The sequence below is a fragment of the Vulpes vulpes genome, chromosome 16 (genome assembly GCF_048418805.1).
Source record: "Vulpes vulpes isolate BD-2025 chromosome 16, VulVul3, whole genome shotgun sequence".
NCBI lineage: Eukaryota > Metazoa > Chordata > Mammalia > Carnivora > Canidae > Vulpes > Vulpes vulpes.
In genome coordinates, this window is record NC_132795.1 from 52,507,612 (window position 1) to 52,524,817 (window position 17,206).

At 54.2% G+C, this 17,206-nt stretch overlaps 1 protein-coding gene across 2 annotated transcripts in view; it reads left to right on the forward strand.

Moving 5' to 3' along the window:
* The first annotated feature begins 760 nt into the window (after positions 1-760).
* Positions 761-17,206, forward strand: part of SCUBE1 (signal peptide, CUB domain and EGF like domain containing 1) — a 135,712-nt gene continuing 119,266 nt past the window's right edge. For both annotated transcript variants that reach the window (XM_072742738.1, XM_072742739.1), the window contains exons 1-2: positions 761-957; positions 4,674-4,805. In XM_072742738.1, coding sequence (XP_072598839.1) covers positions 870-957; positions 4,674-4,805 — 220 coding nt within the window. In that variant the 5' untranslated portion in view covers positions 761-869. The remainder of the gene's footprint in view (positions 958-4,673; positions 4,806-17,206) is intronic.

The window sequence follows — 17,206 nt, forward strand, 5'->3', positions numbered from 1 at the left end:
TTTTTTTAATTAAAGATTTTATTTATTTATTAATGAGAGACATACAGAGAGAGGCAGAGACACGTGCAGAGGGAGAAGCAGGCTCCATGCTGCGAGCCGATGCGGGTCTCAATCCTGGGACTCCGGGGTCACGCCCTAAGCCAAAGGCAGGCGCTAAACCACTGAGCCACCCAGGGACCCCCTGAACTTCTGTTTTTAATCCATCCTCATGATCTCTTCTTTTCTGGCCCGTCCACCGCTGCATCGCCCCGCTGGGCACACAGTAGGGCCTCAACCAGCATTTACCGGCTGCATGAGGGCACACTTCTGCTTTGAGCGGCTCCATTTCTTTGGCTCCAAGTGGATGTCTCCGGGCCTGTCTCGACCTCCGAGGGCGGGTGGGCAGGCTCCCCCCTCTCCCCGGAGCGTGCGAGCCGGGGCGGGGGCGGTGGGAGCGCTGCCCCCCCAGGGGCGGTCGCCCTCGACGACGGGGGCACAGGGGTGGGCGCGGGGGTCGAGGGAGGGAGCAGCCTCGGAGCGAGCCCCAGCCGAGCGGAGACCGCGCACCCCGCGGCCGCAGCAGGCGCCCCGGCCCCCACCCCGCAACCTGCCGCCCGCCCCGAGGGGAGGGGGCGCCCCCGACGCCCGCCCCGCCCCCGCGGGGGGGCCGGCGCCCATTGGCCGGCGGCGCGCGGAGCCCCGCCCCCGGCAGGCGCGGGCCAATGAGAGCGCGGCTGTCAGCTCGTCAGCCGCGCCGGCTCGGAGGCTGGGAGCCCGAGCGGTGGCCGAGGAGCCAGCAGCCAGGAGCGCTCGGCGAGCGGCGGGTCGGAGGGGTCCCCGCGCCCCGCACGCCCGCACGCCCGGCCGGCCCGGCGAGGCTCGCAGCGAGCATGGGCGCGGCGGCCGTGCGCTGGCACTTGTGCGTGCTGCTCGCCCTGGGCGCGCGCGGGCGGCTGGCGGGGGGCAGCGGGCTCCCAGGTAAGCCCGGGGGCGGCGGGCGGCGGGCGGCGGGCGGCGGGCTCCGGGGTGGGGGGCCCGGCCCGCGCCGTCGAGGGGGCTGCAGCCCGCGCAGCCCCGCGCCCGCCCCGCCTCTTTGCAAAGTAACTTCTGCGGCCGCGCCGGGCGCCCCCTCCCCGAAGCCTGGCGGCCGGGGGCTCCGGGCTCCCCGCGGGGCCGCCGCGGGGGCGGGACGGGCTGGGGCCCCGGGGGGAGGGAGGGCGAGGCGGGAGGAAGAAAGGGAGCGCGACGGCCGGCGGAGGGGAGCCCCGGCGCTCGGACCGCGGGCGGGCGGGAGTGGGGACCCCGGAGCCCGACGGGCGCTCCCCCAGGGGAGAGGGGCGCGCGGGCCGAAGGAGGCCCGGAGGGAGACCGGGGGGAGGTGAGCGGGGGAGGGGGCGAAGGCCTGACCTAGAGGGAAAGGGGATGAAGGGGGTGGTGGATGGAGGGACGGACGGACAGAAGGAGGCACGGAGGGAACACACAAAAGGACACAGAAAGAATCCCAGAGAAAGACAGACGCGAGAGTAGGGAGGAGACCAGGAGACCGGAGGGAAGGAGGGACCCCAAGGGACAGAAGGAGGCAAATGGGCCGCTGGGAGGAGGAGAAGATAAAGGGAGATGTGAGGGACGTGCTAAGGGATGGGAAGGAAGAGAGAGGAGAGATGGAGGCGAGGGACGGCAGAGAAAGAGACCAGAGGACTGGGGCGGGGGGGGGGGGGGGGGGGAAGCAAGACAGACAGAGGGGAAAGACAGAAGGGGGACATGGCTGGCAAGCGAAGGGCAGACACCAGACGCGTCAGACAGGAATTGAGGAAGGGGGACAGAAAGACTTGACACAGAGGAAGGAGATGGCTGGGAACCAGAGTGAGGGGAGACCAGACTTGGGACACAGGGCAGGAGGCCCAGGAGAGGGGGGACAGAAGGCGCTGAAGGAGGATCAGGGATTTGGGATCCAGAGCATTCAGCCATGGGTTGGGGCAGACAGCAGAGGCTAGCAGAGCAGCCAGGGGCCCCAGGATTTCACAGGGAGCTCCCCAGCACCTACTCCTTCCCCTCCCACTCTGGCTGTCTGGAAGGGGTGCTCTCACAAGGCTGAAAGCACAGTCCCACAGCTTTGAGGAGCTTCCTCCCTCTCTCCCCTAAGAGGGTATGTGTGTGGGGGGGGTGACCTGCCTGCTTCTGCTCTGCTCTCCTTGGCTTTCTCTGGACACCCCCCCACCCCGCCCGCCCCAGCTTCCATGCTGGGCTCCCTGAAGTCTGTGTTTGGTGGCACAGGAATCTATTCCTGGGAGTCACACCCTGAATGAGAATGCCAGGCCATTTAAACTGTTCTTCGGCAGTTGGAGGCCGAGGAAGCTGGGTCCTGTAGCCCACAGCCCCCACCACATCTGTAGGTGTTTCTCTTGGACCTTAGGATCCCTCACCCCTGTTTGGCTGTTTCTGTATATGCCTCTCTCCACTTCTCTATCCCTCCTCTGTGTCGGTCTCTGTGTCCCACCCCCTGAAAGCCTTGTGCTGTGAAACAAACCAAAGTCAAAGCAAGCCCCAGGGACATGACTGGAGGGCTGGGCTGCCCTCTGTAGGGGGTCCCCAGCCCTGGGCAGAGAGCAAGGCCAGCCATGGGCACAAATGGCCTGTGGCTCCCCTCCCTCTCCCCAGCCCTCAAGTAAAGATGTAAAGACATGTTTAAAAGATGTGCTGGGAGGTGTCCCACACCCCCTCACACACCAGCCCCTTGGCTAACATTCATCCATTTCCCTCCCCACGAGGATACCTGCCTAGGTCAGAGATTAGGGATATGGTGCAAAAGGGGCTCCAGGACCCCAGGCAATATCCCTCCCCTCATTTCTGTGCACTGACCCTTGGGATGTGCATTCGTAGTGCATTCCCCCTGCTGGTCCTATCTCAGAAGTGGCCCCCGGGCCTCCCCACTGGAGGACGCAGATTGGCCCTCCCTGGCCTCTAGCTTCCTGCCCTCAAGGTTTTGCTACCCCTGCGGGGGGGGGGGGGGGTGTCCAGTTGTTGTCAAGTCCCCAGAAGGGGATGTTCTGCTGGCCTGATGTTCCTGCTGACCCCTGGCCATTTGAGGGCTGGCTCTGGCCCCCTTGCTCCTGTTCCTTTAGGCAGCTGTAGAGGATGGGCTGCTGACCTGAGCAGATACAACCACCCTGAAGAGTGACACCACCTGCTGTGTGTGCATGTGTGTGCATGCGTGCATCTGTGGGGACGTGTTGCTGTTGTGCTTCCTGTTGATACCTCTCTTCCTTTGAGGGGCTGGAGTATTAGGGACTTAGAGGGGAGCCTTGTTCCCTTAAAGAGGCCCTCACAGATTTAGAACCCCGGTGCCAGCCAGGGGAGTAATTCAGAACAGACAGTCTGGAGAACCAGATAGTCTAGAGTAAGGCTGGAGCCATGAAGAGAGAAGGTCACTCCTGGACTTCCTCAGGCCTGCCCCTGGGTTATTGCCCTTGGGGTGGCTGCTGAGGGTTCCTGGTGTGTGCTCGCTCCGGCAGCACATAGACTAAAAAAAAAAATGGGTTCCTGGTGCTGCCTTGCTGGGTCCTTCTATCTGTCTGTCATCCATCTGGATCTTATTCATGGCCAACTGGAAGTAACATGGCACATAGAAAGCTCTGGATCTGAGCTCCAGTCTCTGCCCCTAATGAACTACTACTGATCTACAACAGACCTCTCTGGGCTTCAATTTTCTCATCTGTAACCCATATTATAACTAAGGTTCTTCTGGCTGTGCTATCCTGTGTCCTGAGGGTCCTTTTTCCTGTTTGAGCTCTGTGCTATGTAGGAGAGAGAGAGAGAGAGAGAGAGAGAGAATGAGATGGGTGTAGAGCCAGATACACAGAACCTATTGTGCATTACTTTGGCCAACAGCTATTCCAGCCCGAAGATGTATATGTGTATGTTGGGGTGGGAGGTGGGGAGTGCCAGGAGCCTTCAAAACATAGACTGAAATTGAATTTGGAAGTTGGGATCTCAGAACCAGGTCCTAGTTTTCCGAGGTGGAGAGGAGAGAAGATGGGGAGGTCAGAACCATGGGTGAGCCAGGTCTGCCCCACTGAGGGTGTGGTTCCCCTGTTGGCTGATGCACTCTAGGGTGTGGAAGCTAGGTGAAGAATCCTCTATTTCCATAGCCTTGGGGCTGAGTGGGGTCAGATCACCCCTCCTCCCTGGGCCTCCTGGCTTGGCCTCTACTCACCGCTCCATTCTAGGCTTGGTTCCCTCCTCCCCCCGCCCCGGCCCCATAACCCGAAGGGGATAGCTTTAAATTCCTCCAAAGCTCTTCTGGCTCTGAATTCTAGAATAAGGAGAGTGGAGAAGGGATGGAGTGGTGCTTGTGAGGAGAGCAAAACATACAGAGAGGCTTTCCTGGCAGTGCTCCTAAGCCTTGGTTTTGTCATCTTTCCAGCAGGAGTAATAGATTGACTTAATGGGACTGTCATGAAAATAAATGGGAGCCAGCATTTAGGTAGCATTGCATTTGGCACAGAGTAGCTGCCCCCCAAATGCTGCCAGTCACCACTCGTCATGCCAGATTGTTGTATGCTGGCTATTACTATTGATTACCCCAGCAATCAGTGGAAGGTTGGGGGGGTGGGGCAGAAGGAGCTCCCTGTCCCCAGCCATCACTACCTGCCACCCAGGCCACAACTCACCAGTTGTTTCCCCCACCCCTCCAGGGCCAGTCGACGTGGATGAGTGCTCGGAGGGCACAGATGACTGCCACATTGATGCCATCTGCCAGAACACGCCCAAGTCCTACAAATGCCTCTGCAAGCCGGGCTATAAAGGGGAAGGCAGGCAGTGTGAAGGTAAGCCCAGCCCAACCCTCCTGGCCAGACCCTGTGGCTGCCACGGCCACCATGTGTGGCTGATACCCGCCCGGTGGTGTGCCAGCAGGGGCTGAGTCTCCAGCACCCCCACCCCCTGGGTGCCAGCAGCACAGGCCTCACTTGGCCTTGGGAGGGAGGCCATAGGCTTCTTGGGAACTTGAGCTGCTTCTCTGGAGGGAGGAGTTTGGAGTCCTGGGGTACTTAACTCACCCTGGACTTGAAACTTCTGCTTTAAATAAGATGAGGTACTGAATGATATGTTCGTCCTTCTGTCCCTGACTGAGTATGTGTGGGGTAAAGGCCTGGGATAACCCCCCACCAGGTTCCTAACTTCATAACCAGCAAAACCACCCCATGCGGCCTGTAGCTTCCCCAAGGGACCTGCTTAGTAGCCAGCCACAGCATTTGTGGGCTGGCTCAGGTATGAGACCTCGGGCAAAGACATAGATCTGTGCTGTGTCCATCTATCTGTCCAGCCTTTCTTTTCTGCACCTGGGGTATCAGTTTGATTGCCTGGCACTGGAAACTGCCTCCCCTGCATGCTGAATGTCAGAGACAGACAAGCAGCCTTGGCTGACTTTGGAGCCAGGACTCTCCAAACCGGTTGGAACTCATGGGAGCATCTGTCAGGGAGGGTCTGTGTAGCCATTCTGTGTGGTTCTGGGGCAGCCCATCGTTAGGGAACTGGGAACAGCTCTCTCCATGACCCACATGTACACCCAGATGAGAATCCTTGATCCAAATCTTCCCTGTCTATCCCCACTTTACAGATGAGGAAACTGTGGCCCAGAGAGAAACAAGCCCCCAGGTCCCACAGAGCATGGCGAGTACTAAGCCCCAGGTCTCTGGATTCCCACTCCATGGCTCCCTAGCATCTCATTTTCTTTTCTCCAAGCCCTGCCAGCTTACTTCTGCAAAGCATGACATTCGTAATAGGAAAGTGACCCACGGGGCACCTGGGTGGCTCAGTCTTTTGAGTGTCTGCCTTTGGCTCAGGTCAGGATCCCAGGGTCCTGTAATGGAGCCTCACACTGGGCTCCTTGCTCAGTGGGGAGTCTTCTACTTCTTCTCCCTATACCCCCACTCTTCTTGTGCTTTCTCTCTCTCTCTCAAATAAATAAATAAAATCTTAAAAAAAAAAAAAGCAACCCATGTGAGTAAGATGGGTGCCCGTCCCTTCTGTATAAGGCTTTGCAGGAGCTGGAGCTTTGTGGGAGATGCAGCCTTGCCTCCTTGGAATGCTGACATTATTCATCCGTCTCACTTGTTGGGTGTCTACTTAAGGCTGAGTGCCGGGCAAATGGCAATATTCCAGATCATGCCTGGTTTGGCCACATCTCTGGCCTTGCTTAGGGCCCAGAAGCCTGAGTGGCGAGCTGGTGCCTACCCACAGACCTCTGGAAGGAGGCCAGGCTGGAGACAGGCAGAGCAGGTCATGAGCAAGAAGCCTGGTGGCCCGGGCTGGCCCCCTGCTTGCAGGGCCTGGAGGTTCCAAGTGGCACATGTGAGGCTCTACGTGACCACTTTCTGACCCTCTGCTCCTGCTCCAGGCCCAGTGCTCAGGCAAGGGAGGGCCGAGGGCAACCCTTTTTCTCTGCTTGTTTAAACCACTGACCCAATCTGCTCCTCCTCTAGCCCAGCTCCTTAGGTTCCCCTCCTGCTGTCCCCAGACCTGGGGACTTTGTCTCCTGCCAGTTTCCCTGAAATCCTTCAGAGTTCAGCTTTAGCTCCCCACTCTGTTTGAGCCCAGTTGGGAGTCAGACTCACTGGCTCAGTTAAGGATGACAGAAGAGGAGGCTTGTAAATGTGCCTCTGGAACTGCCAGGGCCCTCCCTGTCTCTCTAGCCTGGCTCTTGCCTCTGTCTCTCACCTCCTAAAACCCTGGATCATGCTTGTGTCCTGGCCACACATCCACACACCAGGCTGTTCCATGTTTCTGAGCCCCAGCTCAGGTCTTCCGCTTACCAGGAGCTGCTTTTCCATCCTTTGTGTCCTGGCTAATTCCTAATAAGGCTTTAGATTTGCCTCCTCTGGGAAGCCTTCCTTGACACCTCCACTTCTACACAATTACACACACACACACATACACACACACAGCCACATTAAGTATCTACTCTGATCTCAGAAGCTTCTGGATTTTTCTCCATCACAGGGCTTCTATTTTTTTTAAAGATTTATTTATTTATTGGGCGCGGAGGAGCAGAGGGAGAGAGAATTTCAGGCAGACTATGCTGAGTGCAGAGCTCAATGGGGACCCTTAGAGATCAAGATCTGAGCTGAAACCAAGAGTCAGACACTTTTTTTTTTTTAAGATTTTATTTATCTACCTATGAGAGACACAGAGAGAGGGGCACAGACACAGGCAGAGGGAGAAGCAGGCTCCACGCAGGGAGCCCGATGTGGGACTCGATCCTATGTACCCAGGATCACACCCTGGGCCCATGACAGCACTAAACCACTGAGCCACCTGGGCTGCCCAAGAGTCAGACACTTAACCGACTGAGCCACCAAAGTGCCTGGGCACTTTTTTTTTTTTTAAGATTTATTTATTTATTTTAGAGGGAGAGCATAAGCGGGAGGGGCAGAGAGAGAAAAAGAATCTCAAGCAGACTTGTTGCTGAGCAGAGCCCAACGTGGGGCTTGATCTCATGACACCGAGATCACAACCTTAGCAGAAACCAGGAGTGAGACGTCTAACCAACCGTACCCCCCAGGCGCCCTCTTCATAGCACTTCTGACTTTGGATGATAATTATGCGTCTTGTTCTCCCGCTGACCCATGAGCTCATTTATTGAGAGTTGGCCATGGACTCAGCATGGGGGTCCACCACACTGAAACTATCAAACTCGAGGCCACTGGGAGCCCCTAGATTGCCTTTCAGGCTTGTCCCCATACGCCCGACTCCTGGGGCAGAGCCCGGCGTGAGTGTGGGTGTGCAGAAAATGTTTAGTCTGAGTTGGCTCTCATTTGCCCAGACTGGAGTTCCCATGAGATGAGGAGCCCCAGAGATTGAAGCTGCCCACAGGGGGGCTGCGCAGGCGGCAGGGAAGCATAGAGTGCTGGGTCCGGGTGAGGACTCGGCTCTTGTCGTGGCATCATCGCCACCCTGTCTCATGAGAGAGGAAAGCAAGAACGGACCTAGCCGCCACATGGGAGTCTGGGTTGCAGCCCACCTCTGATGTGAAAGTCTAGGTGCTCATTTGCCCCCCTGAGTCTCAGTTTCCCCTTTAGTTATATGGGCTGAAAATACCCGCCATCAGAAGCCATCCTGAAGACTGAAAGAAATGCAGTGTGGCGAGCCGCAGGCCTGCCAGTCACAGTGCCTGGCTCGCGAGGGGCACCCAGTGTACAGGATGCACTTAGGACACAGACGACAGTGCCATTACTGTCACTGTCACCATCTCCGTCATCTGGTCTCACCTCCTCTCACAGTGGCCGCAGGTGGTGAGAGGCAGTGTGAACAGACTCACTTAATGACATCTTGAACCATGGTGAAGACCTTTGAAAATGGTTCAGTGCCGCCTGCCTCGGAGGTGATAAAGCTGGTGCAACCTTGCCCTTCCCCTCACAGGTCTTTGGATCAGGGTTGGCCTGCATGAGCTGAAATGATATATCAGTAGAAATTTTTAATGAACAGGGTCCTATGGGTGGTAAGTCGGTCCCTATGGACTTGTCCTAGTAACAGTATGGAGACAAGTGGTCAAGAACTGAGACCATTTGGCCACTCACTCCCTAAACCCTTTGTGAGTGCCAACGGGTTTTCTGGAGACCTGAGTGGACACTGTCCCACTTGCCCTGAGGTTTTCTTACCCTTGAGAATAGTCATCAGTCAGAATTGGTGGAGGCAGCTGGAGTGTTCTCCCATGAGCCATCAGACCCTCCACCAGCTTCCCCAAGAGGACCATGCAGAGATTTCTGGGGGCTTTGAAACCTGGAGGGGCTGGCAGATCACATGCAGTGGTGGCCTGAGGGAGCTTGGAGATCATCCAGATGTTCATTCTCTTCCTTGGTGTTACAGATGGGAAAATGGAGGCCTGAGGAGGTGAGGGTCTTGCCTGAGTTGGGACCAGAGTCCAGGTTTGGTGGGCCTTGCTTCTCACACTGCATTCTGCAAGTGGCTATTGCTACCTGTGGTTCTCTTCTCTGAGAAGAGGGATAGACAGTCAATATGCAGTTGCGCACAGTGGTTAAAGCATGGACTTTGGAGTCAGGTGTCTTGGGTTTGAATCCTGCCTGTGTAGCCTGGCCAAGTGACTCGACTCCATTTGTTTGCTTATATAGTAGAGGTAACAATAATGTCTACTTCACAGAGACGGTATGAGCACCAAATGAGGTAATGTGCATAAAGCATTTGAATGTAGCTCGGTATGTAGGACACACTGTGTGAGCTTTACCTGCTGTTCTTGTGATGATGGTGATGATGGTGATGGTGGTGATATTGAGGATGAGGACGAGGATGTTGCTGTTGATGATGGTGATGTTGAGGATGAGGATGAGGATGCTGATGACCATATTGGTGATGACGATGGTAATAATGATGATGGTGGTGATGATTAATCATCATCATCATGGTGATGGCTTTGATGCTCATGATAATGTTAATGTTGATGATCATAATGCCGTTCAGTATATGAAAAAGGGTGAACCTTTGTCTTTTTCCAACAGTTGCCAGGATCTTAAGTGGCTGAGAAATGGGCTATTCTGGCTCACAGACTATTTAGATGAGCCATATGCATATGTCCATATCCCCAGAGATGTATGGACATGTGTGCCATTCACAAATGACCATTTACTAAGAATGGGCAATAAAAATTACAAGTGACAGAAGGCTCTCCTTTGTTCCACTGAACCTACTGAAGGGCTGGCAAAGAGGCTGCCACATTTTGCCAGAGCAGACACCAGTAATTGATCACAGCCCCCTCCAGACAGCAAGCTCCACTTTAGATGAAACCTGTCTCCTTCCCTGGGGCCTTTCTTCACAGGTGCTGAGCTGGTATGGGGCTGTGCAAGGTCTGGGGTGGGAGTCTTGGGGAAATGAGCACCCTATCCTACAGACCTGATAGACTTGCTGTTTACTGCGATAAGCACAGAGGATGGATTCTCAGCAACACGTGCTCAGAGAACGTGGCTTCCACAATCTCACTAGTTCTTCACGGCCAATGGACCCAGGTTATGGGAAGCCCTGTGTGGGGCCGACTGAAGCTCTTAGACCCTTCACTGCTTCACCCTGAGGCTGCTGTTGGTCATGAAAACCCCTTTAGCAAACCTAGCATCTTAGGCAGCCTGTCCCCCTCCCCTATTCCAAGGACAGTTTCTTGCCAGCCTTCAGGGCCATCTTGCCATGTGGCCAGTGCATGTGTGACGATGACCAGGCTTCCACATGCTCAGCCACATTGCAGCCATGCGGAGAGCAGCCCTGGAGCCCTGGCTGGTCTGCTGAACGCTGGCAGGGGGCTTGCTATAGCCAGGCTGAGGTGCCTCAGATGGTTCAGAAAGGCCCTGGGCAAGGCTGAGGATAAATCCGTGTTTTCTTGATGATTTGCATCTTGACAGAATCTGAAGAAACTCTAGGCACACTCCTGATGTGCACAGTTGGAAGGGGCTTGAGGGGGCCTCCAGGGTAGCCTCCATGTTTTACAGATGACCAGTTCTCTCTGTTGCCCCCCACCCCCAGACCCATACACACCTCCGCTTTGGTCCATGTTACCCTGCATTGATGTTTCCCTGTGTCTCCTCCTGGAATGTGGGCCCTGCAAGGGCAGCGTCTGTGACCTGTTCCGCTCTATTCCCTGGAAGCCAGTACCAGGCTTGGCATGGAACTTGGAAGGCATCTGTTGAGTGAGAGGGTAGATGGATGAGTTCCAGCAGTCACCTCCTCCAGGAAGACTTCCCTGCTGCCCATGTCACCTGTGAGCATCCCTCCTTCAGAGCGCCTATGACACTTGGTTGCAATGACCCATGTGACTTCATTTAGGGCTGGCTCCAGAGCTAGTGTTGGTGGACAGTGAGTGACCATTATAAATCCCAGGGATAGCAGGAAAGGCCTCCCAGAGCCTCTGAATTCTGGAGGTTTCATAGGTGAGGAAGCTGAGGCCTGACAAGGGAAGAGGCTAACCTGAGGACATCTGTTGTGGACCAGTGGCAGGATAAGGTTGGGGCAACTGGACCCAGGGAGGTCAGGCTAAGCCAGGTCACCCAGCTGAGAAGCAGCAGGGCCTGGATCCAACCTCAGGCAGCCATGGGGTCCCAACCATGGGCTAGACCCCCAGCAGCCTGTCTGAACAAAGTGAGAAGAGCTCCTTAGCTAGGAGTCATAGAGAAGGTTGCGGAGACCCTTCCCTTTATTCACATCCCCCCGTTGCCGCCACAAGCTCATCTGAGCCAGGCCCTGTCAATGTGAGGATCAAAGCACACCACCCACCCATATAGCTGAGAAAGGACATCCCTTGGGCTGAGCCCAAGGCACTCAGCTAATCATATTGAACTGCTCATTCTCACTCAACCCTTCCCTCCCTGACCACACCGTAGCATCACTCATTTTTGGGTTCCTCAAACTTGCCAGCTCTTTCCTACCCCAGGACCTTTGCACATTCTGTTGCCCCTGCCTCTTTTCATTAGGCTAAGCCTATGCATCCCCCAGCTCACCAGACCCCTGTGCTGGCCTCCTGGTCTGAATTAGTTGGGCCTGTTTATGCTCCTTCTGCTAAGGGGGCAGGTCAAGGGCAAGGAGGGGGCATTTCATCCCTTTTAAATGCTTCAACTCATTTAACCTTAATTGCTTTGTTTTCATAGACATTTACTAAGGAAAAGGACCAAATTATAGCTTGAATTGGGTCTTACTAATCTTAATTAAAAGCTCTCGTTTATAATCAGGACCAGGCCCCAAACGAGGAGCAAACCGCCCTCAAATGGCTTGTTTAAATAACTAAGACCCTCTTGATAATCACTGTTTAGTCTGAACCAGCAGTGCACATCACCCCTTCTATGTGTACTTAATTTTTTAGACTATTTATTCAAGTCGTTTATTCCACTTGCAAGTTCCAACTCGGGCCTTTTCCAGAATGCTATAATTAAAACTCTTGGGGGAAATAACTTTTTTGTTTTGGCCACAGAATATCAAATACATTATTATTTTCCCCTTTTCTGTGTGAGAAGAGGAAAAAATGACAACCTATGGGCATCAGAGATCACAAAATTAGCATGTATGTGATGAATGTAAATAGCCACTTCCTGAATTTTATATCCCCAGCGTCTACTTGTCAGTCACTGAAGTCAGGTAGATTACAGGGCATGCGATTAGGCATTTTAACAAAACTCCTAATAACACACCCCGCAATCCGTTTAGTTTAACGTCAGAAGAAAAAATCTTAAAACCAATTGGCCTTCTTAGAGAATACTATCTATGACCTTATTAAATCATTTTCCTCATCATTATTGCACGGTTTATTGAAACTCCAGATAAAATTCTGCTTTTTGGGAGGCCAGGAAAGGCAGTAGGAGGTGGGCTGGAGGGGGGGGGGACGGTGGAGGGAAATTCTTCTTCAAGTCTTAAAACATGCAATTATGCATGCTAACGTGTGCCCCACTGAAGATGAAAGCGCTCTAGTCCAGCAGACCAGCAGGCAGGAAGAAGTCAGATGTGACTTAAAATTCCAAGTTGCTGTCAGCTAGCAATTAGATGGCATTGCTTGCAACTGGTCCCCACTCTGCTGCAGAGTTTGGGCCTCTGCAGAGCCCATGTCCATTTTTAGAAAGAAAAATGGAAATGTCATAATGCTGGCGTTTAAGCATTGGAGGCAAGGCCGCCTCCCTGAGCCTTAGTTTACCCATCTGTAAAATGCATCTGCTAGGCTAGATTCAGTTTGGTATTGAGAATGTTTGCTGAGCACCTACTCTGTGCCAGGCTTGGAGCTGAGGCCGAGACATGTTTTCCCAACCTCACTGGTCATTGGGAGAGTCGGACCGAGAGAGATGTGAACATAACACAAGTGGGAAGGGCAATGATGGAAACCCAGAACCAGACTGAGGGTAAAGAAGAAAGAGTACAGCTCTCTGCCTTGGGAGGGAAGAAACCAGAGAGGCTCTCCAGAGAGGCGTTTTCCAGGCTAGGTTAGGGAGGCAGACCTTCCTTCCAGCTCTGATGGCCCATGAAGGCATCTGTAGTGTGAATGCTGAGGTCTTCTGGGGGCTCAGTTGACTCCGTGAGCCCAGTAAGTGACCTAACCTTCCAGAGGCCTGGTTCCTTATCCAGGCAGTCAGAGCAATGGCACCTGCTTGCCAACCACCAAGGAGGAAAGTGCGCTGAAGGTATCCAAGAGCCTGCATGTAGTACTTTCTGTTTCCTCTAAACCCCATTTCTGGGATGCCTGGGTGGTTCAGTGGTTGAGCATCTGCTTTTGGTTCAGGGCATGATCCCAGGGTCCTGGGATCGAGTCCTGCATTGGGCTCCCCACAGGGAGCCTGCTTCTCCCTCTGCCTGTTTCTGTGTGTGTGTCTCATGAATAAATAAATAAAATCTTTAATTCCTCATTTCTCCTACGGTTAGAGGGTCTCTCCCCTGCCCCCACCGCCCTCAGCCCCCCACCCCCTCCCCTGGGGCACAGGCCCCTCTCTGCCCCTTCCTCTGGGCTCTCTCTCCTCCTCTTGGCCGCTTCTTATTACAGTGGCTGTATTTGTTTTTCCATCTAAGGAATGCTAACCAGAAAAAACCATTATTTCTAAGAAAATAAACTGCGGGCCTGTTGGCCTTTGGATGCTACTGAAAGGGATGGCGGCCTTCCCCCAAGGCCTTGAGACAAAGAGGGCCAGAGGGCTTGTGTGTGCGGGCAAGGTCACGGGGCCTCGGCTCTGAGGAGGTCCTCCAGATGGGCTAGGGCTGCAGTCCTGGGAGGAGAGAGTTTTAAGACCCCAGGCGGCCAGCTTGGACTCTGGCCTGGCTAATAACAGCTCTGGGAGTGATCACTCCCTCCTCCCTCTCAGAGCTCCAGGATGTACTCCTTGCTCCAGGAGCCACCTTCCTCCTGTCTGGGCCTCCTGCCCCTTGTGCCAGGGAGAGTAGAGCTAGGCGTGGGTCCGAGGAGAACTAGGTGCCAGCCCCACATGACCTGGGGCAGGTCCGAGGACCCATTAGGCCCTAGTGGATGATTGCAAAGTTGACGCCTAGAGCTAGGAGATCCCAGGTCCCTTTGGCCCCTCGTGGTGGACAGCTTTTTTCAGCATGCTCCTTGCCATGATGGCGCCTAATGCTGGATTAGTCTCTGGGGGTGGCAGATGGGTTCAGGTTGGACTGTTGGTCACCTGTCTCTTCCCACTGGCAGCCCCGTAGACAGGCCTGGGCCTGGCTGATGTGTTGGCAGGGGAGTGCTCCTATATGAGCTGAGTTGATCTGTGTCTGGGTCCTTGTTGTCCATTGGTTTGGTACTCCTTGTGGCTGGGGTCTGGGCTGAGGGTGAGGAGCCAGCCTGGGGAAAGCGTTGGTCTAGGAGCAAAGAGGGCAGGGGGGCAGCTTGATGCTCAGCATGGACTGTGGGCCTTGACTTCTTGGGTCACTGAGACTGGGAAATTCTCCAGAGGACTGTGTCAAGGTTGGGAGGGCAGAGCCTGGAACGAGCCTGCCTGCATTCCAATATGGGCTTTGCCACCTACTAGCTGCGGGAGCTCTGAGCTCTCTGAGCATTGGTTTCTTTTTCTGTGACAGGGGAAGTTGTTAAGCCTTCCTGCTTGGGCTCTGGTTAGGAGTAAGCCACTTGCAACTGAGATGGTGTCTGGGGGGAGTTGCCACGGCCGTTGCTGTTTATGTTGGACAGAAACTGCAACTGGGGGTTTGGGGAGAAAGAAGGAAGGCTGACTGCATCCGGCCCACTCAGGCCTGCCCACTGCCTGAGCCCACGGGGCCTCCTTGAGGTCTTGGGTTCAAGCTACTGTCAGCTCGAGACTTGCTGATAAGATTAGCACCTCAGTTCCCCTGTCTGGGCTTGGTTACCCCTTATAAAACCCAGTGGGGGCTTCAGAGGAGCTCTTGGGGTACCAGCTTACCCATTCTGTGGGGCAGCTCAGGCTCTCTGGCAGCTGCATGCCTCTGATTGCCCTCCTGTTGAGTTCAGAGGTGGTTGGGCCTGGGCAGCAGCCCCCCAGAGCTTGCAGTTTGGTGGTTTGGGGCTTCTCCGCTGCCTTTTGCTAAGAGGATAGAAGAATGAATGTGCCTGTAATTAATTGGCAGTGTGTGTGTGGGGGGGTGTCTCAACTCTGAGCTGGCAGCCAGGGGCACCTCCTCCCTTCCATCTAGAACATTCTCACAGATCAGCTTTCCCTTGACCAGGTTGCTTTGATGTCGTCAGGCTTGATGTCAGAGCTTGGGAAACAGCCTCCAACAAAAAGGTTCCAGGTGTTTTTGAGGGAGAAAGGGAATAATCAACTGGTCTTTGTCCTTTGGTTTGGTAGGAAAGTTCCACCTGGATCTTGTGAGCCACACGCTCACTGTGAGCACACACTGGGCAGGTGGCATTTGAGGTCAATTCAGAATGAGCATCCTTGTGGTTTCCCTGTGTCCAGGCAGAGTCCCAGTGACCCAGCCAGGGCAACAGATGAGAGCGGTGACAGCATTAACTTTTTAAAGATTGTAAACAACTAGGGCTCCTGGGTGGCTCAGTCGGCTAAGCATCCGACTCTTGGTCTCGGTTCAGGTCATGATCTCGGGATCGTGGCATCGAGCCCTGTGTTGGGCTCTGTGCTGAGCATGGACCCTGCTTAAGATTCTCTCCCTCTCTCTCTCCCTCTTCCACGTCCTGCTTGCACATGCTCCCTCTCTCTCTCCCTAAAAAAGAAAGAAAAATATTGTACAACTTTATTGAGACACAATTCACATACCATGCAATTCATTCATCCAAAGTACCGTTGCACATGCTCCCTCTCTCTCTCCCTAAAAAAGAAAGAAAAATATTGTACAACTTTATTGAGACACAATTCACATACCATGCAATTCATTCATCCAGAGTACCTTTCAGTGATTTTTAGTATATTTACAGAACTGAGTGCTCATCACCACAGTCAATTTTAGAACTTTTTTATTACCCCCCAAAAGAAATCTACACCCCTTAGCCGTCACTGCCCAGGCCCCTAGCCCCAGAAAGCCACTAATCTCTTTTTGTCTCAATAGATTTGGCTTTTCTGGAGACTTCATACAAATGGAATCTTACAATATGTGGTCCTTTGTGACAAAGACAGCATTAACTTTGAAGCCAGGTGACCTGGCTCCCTTTCTGGTTCCACTTGTATTAGCTGTGTGATCTCGGGCAGGGGAGATAACTTCTCTGAGTCTTGGCTTCCCCTGCCACAAAATAAAGATGTTGGTACATACTTCTCAGGGTGTCATACATGAGGGGCCTGCATACCACCTACACGTTGTCGGGGGTCAGTCGATGGAGGCTGTGCCTATGATGATTGTGCATCTGTTTGCTGTTTGTCACCGAGCTTTTGCGGAGCATACTCTGCCACTTCCGAAGCTTACACTGAACAGAATGCAGCCCTTGTCCCATGGGACGCACAGCTCCAAAGGACAGACACATAGCAAACATGAGTGATGGTTGCTATCCATTCCTGGGGCTCTGGGGTCCGCTGGAGGAGGAGGAGTCATGTCTGCCAGGGGATCAGCAGAGGTTTCAGGTGGGAGATGATGCTGGGGCTCAGCCTGCAGACATACATAGGTGTCTGTAAAGATGAAGGAGCCCCAGGCTAGGGAACAGCATGAGCGAAAGTGTGGTGTCCTGACACTGCGGCAGCTGCTGGGGGAGGTCAGCAAGCAGCTCGAACCCCATGGTCACTTTGGATCACGAGCTGGGCAGTGGGGAGGGCCTTCCCACCCTCTGGCTGAGCCACGGTCATTGTGTGCAGTTAGGAATGAAAAAGTATATAGATTTGTGTTGGTTTTGTGTGACCTTTGACCTTTCCCATAATTAACTGCTGGGCCTACTTCTAGCATTGTCTCCTCAGAAGGGAAACCTGATCAATGGATGCCAGGGGTCCACAGAGAGCCGGGTCTCATTACTCAATCATTACAAACTCGGAGCTTAACCCTGTGCCACCGGAGACAGGAGGCTTAATCCTTCCTGCTAGGCGGCCCTGCAAAACTACCTTCCCTTGAGCGTAATTAGCCAACAAACCGGATTAAGATTTATTCACCAATAAGGACCCAACTTCCTAAGCCATACATCTCTCCCAGAACGGTTGCCTGATCTGAGGAGTGCACAGTTTTTCCTAAAGCCCCCAGACAAAGGAAAAGACGTGCTAGTGCCCAGCCAGGGGAGGGGTCTTTGTTAGAGCGTTTGGTCTCCACGGTCTGCAAGGAATGTCAAGAAAAATGCCAATTTCAAGGGGAAACAAGA